This window comes from Diabrotica undecimpunctata, chromosome 4 (assembly GCF_040954645.1).
Source record: "Diabrotica undecimpunctata isolate CICGRU chromosome 4, icDiaUnde3, whole genome shotgun sequence".
NCBI lineage: Eukaryota > Metazoa > Arthropoda > Insecta > Coleoptera > Chrysomelidae > Diabrotica > Diabrotica undecimpunctata.
The window spans coordinates 62,276,168-62,280,140 of record NC_092806.1 but is presented as its reverse complement, the minus strand read 5'-3'; the positions used below and the strand labels follow the sequence as shown (position 1 = coordinate 62,280,140).

General features: G+C 29.0%; 1 protein-coding gene across 4 annotated transcripts in view; it reads right to left on the bottom strand.

The window, feature by feature from the left end:
* The window catches only part of LOC140439578 (uncharacterized), a 28,196-nt gene extending 24,576 nt beyond the window's left edge, over nt 1–3,620 (bottom strand). The window contains exon 1 of one of the 4 annotated variants that reach the window (XM_072529578.1): nt 3,500–3,620. In XM_072529578.1, the coding sequence (XP_072385679.1) occupies nt 3,500–3,605 (106 nt within the window). In that variant the 5' untranslated portion in view covers nt 3,606–3,620. Of the gene's footprint in view, nt 1–3,336; nt 3,421–3,499 lie in introns of those variants that run through there. The other 3 variants (XM_072529576.1, XM_072529575.1, XM_072529577.1) reach the window with 3 other exon arrangements.
* Nucleotides 3,621–3,973: the final 353 nt, after the last annotated feature.

Sequence of the window (3,973 nt, the reverse complement as noted above, 5' to 3'; positions counted from 1 at the left end):
CTTTTTTATTCCCTTATCCCTGAATTGGATGTGTGACAAGTTAGTAACCCTAGTTTTTAAGGCCAAAACTAAATTTGTTTTCATCTTAGATGGATGTTGAGAATGAAAATTTAGAAAAGGGTTACTAAAACAAGGCTTACGATACCACTCCGTCTTTAGCATGCCATCACAGCCACGATGGATAAGCATGTCCAAAAAAGAAATCATACTATCAGCCTCTCTGTCAACCGTAAACTTTAGGAGTTCACATTGGGCGTTAAAGGTGTTTAAAACATCAGTTTCTTTGTTTTCAGGGACCGATAAAATCAAATCATCTACATATCGCTTAATAAAAGGTATGTGAAATGGTATCTTTTCTTTACAAGTTGTTATAAGTTCATCCAAAACAAAGTTACATAGTATGGGGGATATTTTGCTGCCCACTGGAGGGCCAAAGATTTGTTTAAAATAATTACCATTGAACAAAAAGATGTTAGAGTCAAATATAAATGTTAAAATTCTTATGAAAGCATCGCATACCAAGTTCAGTTTAGATCCAGTTGAAGAAAAAAGCTAAATGAACAACAAAATCAGACGGTTTTATGACGGGTCAATCTATCTATATAAAAAGCTATGATGACAAGACACACCGTTTATACAGTAAGGTAACGACGCCACCTAGGAAAGAAATCTGAACTACCAACATTTGACATTTCAATCATATTTTGTTCTTGAAACGATACGGTTAATTTATTGCTAATTCATTCTACAAATTGATGATTCAAATATTTTCACTCGGAAATCATAAAATGTTAATCAGAAATTATACTATTTCATAGTAATTAATTTTTTCGAAAATTGCTAAAAAAAAATAGGTTACTGTAATTGTAAGGTAAAATAAATGACGTATAAGATATATTTATTATATGTCATTGGGTAAAATAAACATACACATACTATAAAAATAAAATGAAGTTTTACGTTGACAATCGTCAACGCTTTACCAAAAAAAAAATAAAATTAAAACTAAATAAGATTAAATAAAATTAAATAAAGGTAAATAGAATTAAATAAAATTAAATCAAATTAAACATAATAACGTAGAATTAAATAACAATTAAACAAAATTAAGTAAAATTAAATTAAGTAAAAGCTATACCTGTAAAACGCTGCTGTACCGTTTTTGCTTTATTCCCCCTGTAAGATCCCATAAGAAAATGCTAAGGTTCTTTCTGCTCCTTTTTAGGCGATTTGTGGTGGATTGTGACGTATGATACATAATTGGAAAGGAAAGGGAGTAGCGAATACGTTGAGAAAAAACAAACATTGCGGCTACCAAACAAAGAGGCTACCAAAAGGGCACTACACAGTATCTTCATTATTAATGAACGTACAGCGACATACGCGATATCATAGGGCACTTTAGATAAAAAAGATTTACTATAAAACAAATTTTGATTTATTGACTTAAAGAAGGCCTCTGACTAAATACAAAATAAACAACTAATCAAATACTAACATGCGACACAACAAATAAAAGAGGAGGATATAGCGAATGTATTCAGATAGAAAAAACAAACAAGGCAACTACCAAAAGGGCACTACACAAAATCTTCATTATTAATGAACGTATAGCGATATACGAGATATCATAGGGCACTATAGATAAAAATAGATTTACTATAAGACAAATTTTGAGTTATTGACTTAAAGAAGGCCTATAGCTGTATACAAAATAAACAATTGATCGAATCCTAACATCCGACATATCAAATAAAAGTGGTAGATATAACGAATATATTTAAATAAAAAAAAAACAAAAAAGGCCATTACTAAAAGGGCACTATAAGTATTTTCATTATTAATTGACAAACTACCAAAAGGGCACTACACATCGTCTTCGTTATTAATAAACGCCTAGCGACATACCACATATCACATGACACTATGGCTGATAATATGGAGATAATATTTTGCCTATGCCCATTTTTCACTAATTTATTACCACCCTAATAATTTTGCTTTATATATATTATAAAGCTTAAGGTAAATGTATGGTAAATTTGCTTTATTGCCCTGAAAAAGGCCTCTGACTGATTACAAAATAAACAACTAGCCTAATACAAGCATATGACACATCAAATCAAACGATGTGAGACGTGTAGTACATGTAATGTATATAGCATGCCATCAATATATATATATATATATATATATATATATATATATATATATATATATATATATATATTAATATATATATATTATATATATATATATATATATATATTTATATATATATATATATATATATATATATATATATATATATATATATATATATATATATAGGATATAGTAAAAAACATGATGTCCAATCAGAAGTGCACCAGATCATACCTTATATTTACTTAGATTATATGCAAAAAGTTTATTATTTTAAAAATTTAATGACTGACTGTAAATGACAATTGATTGGATTCCCGTCGCATGTGACGGGCAATGTTACTAGTTGTATATAAGGGAAGAGCTCCGAGGATTCTTTCCATGTTATCGAGCAACAAATTGGAGTATCCCACGCTAATTGTACGGTCTTATAAAAAGTCTCTATTGTCTTATTGTATTTCAAGATATCTGTACTTGTTATTGTTAAGTATCGCCATATCAACATCAACAGGTGTGTGTTTGTCAATTTAATTTAGTAATTGTATAATATCCGGTCTAGTAGGTATGTCTATATCTAGTAATGTCTTATGTGTCACGAGTTGGTGTCATCACAGTACAGTTCCAATAAAGCATTATAAATTATGACGGACATTTTGATAATAAGAGATATGGTTAGTTTGAAAAAATTTTTTTAGTTATCTTCTTGATGAAGATGATTTTTTAGTATCTTTCCGACTAAGTCATGTCCTTTTTTTATACAGTTTATCAAATGCATGAAATTGCCTGGCAATCTCCACTAAGCTCTTGGATGGTTTACTTAAATTAACTTGTCCTAAATAGCGAGTAGAAGAACAACTGTTTCGGAAAACATATTGATTTATGTCAATCAGTATTTCCACTCCACACTGTTGACGCAGTCTTAGTTGACTTCGCTAATGCACATTTTTTATTGCTTTAGAAAATTGTATGCGCATTTCTCGTCACCTCATTTTAAGCGGCGTTTTTGAATTACAACTTTTTATCCTACAAGAGATAACAATACTTTACCCTAAAAATTCAAATGTCAATTTAATCCGTTTGATACCCTGGTTGATATATTTTTTATACTGAATTCAATAAAACAATCAAATCAACAAATAAATAATGAAGAGATTTTTTATCGTAAATTCAAATAAACCTATACACACTTACTATACTACAATAATAACATAATAGCACTTTCGCACCTACACACAGTAGTTAAAGAAACGCAGCGGTAAATCAATCAGCTTAGATATATTTTTCAAATATACAATAAATCGAAGAGATAGATAATAAAAAAATTTTCGTTATCATTTTTATAGATAAACCTTACCTTGGTTGCAATATGAGGAGTGATAGCCTACTGTTTTTTTTATTGATTTTTCAGAGATTGGAGTAAATATAAGATATCGGGTATATACCTTATAGTAAAGTAACATTCCAAACACGATTTATCATTTCAAACAACACTTGAACACCACTTCAAAATGTATTATTAGCCCAGTCTGGTTATGCAAGAATCATCGACTTCACGGCAAAATTTTTCGCAGATATCTGAAGCTTTTAAGACATAGGTGTGGGTTACTAGATGACGAATAGATCAAAAAGTACTCGTATTTTTACCTTGCGTTTTTTTTAAACAATAATTTATGGTCACAATTCGATTTTTTGTCTATAAGTTTTTTCTCTTTTTATATTTTACATAAACAATACTTATATCATTTTTTTATATCAAGAATATCTTTATTTTCCCGTTTTTTAAATTAAAATTAATAAATGATTTACGGAGACAGTTTTTTTGCATTAA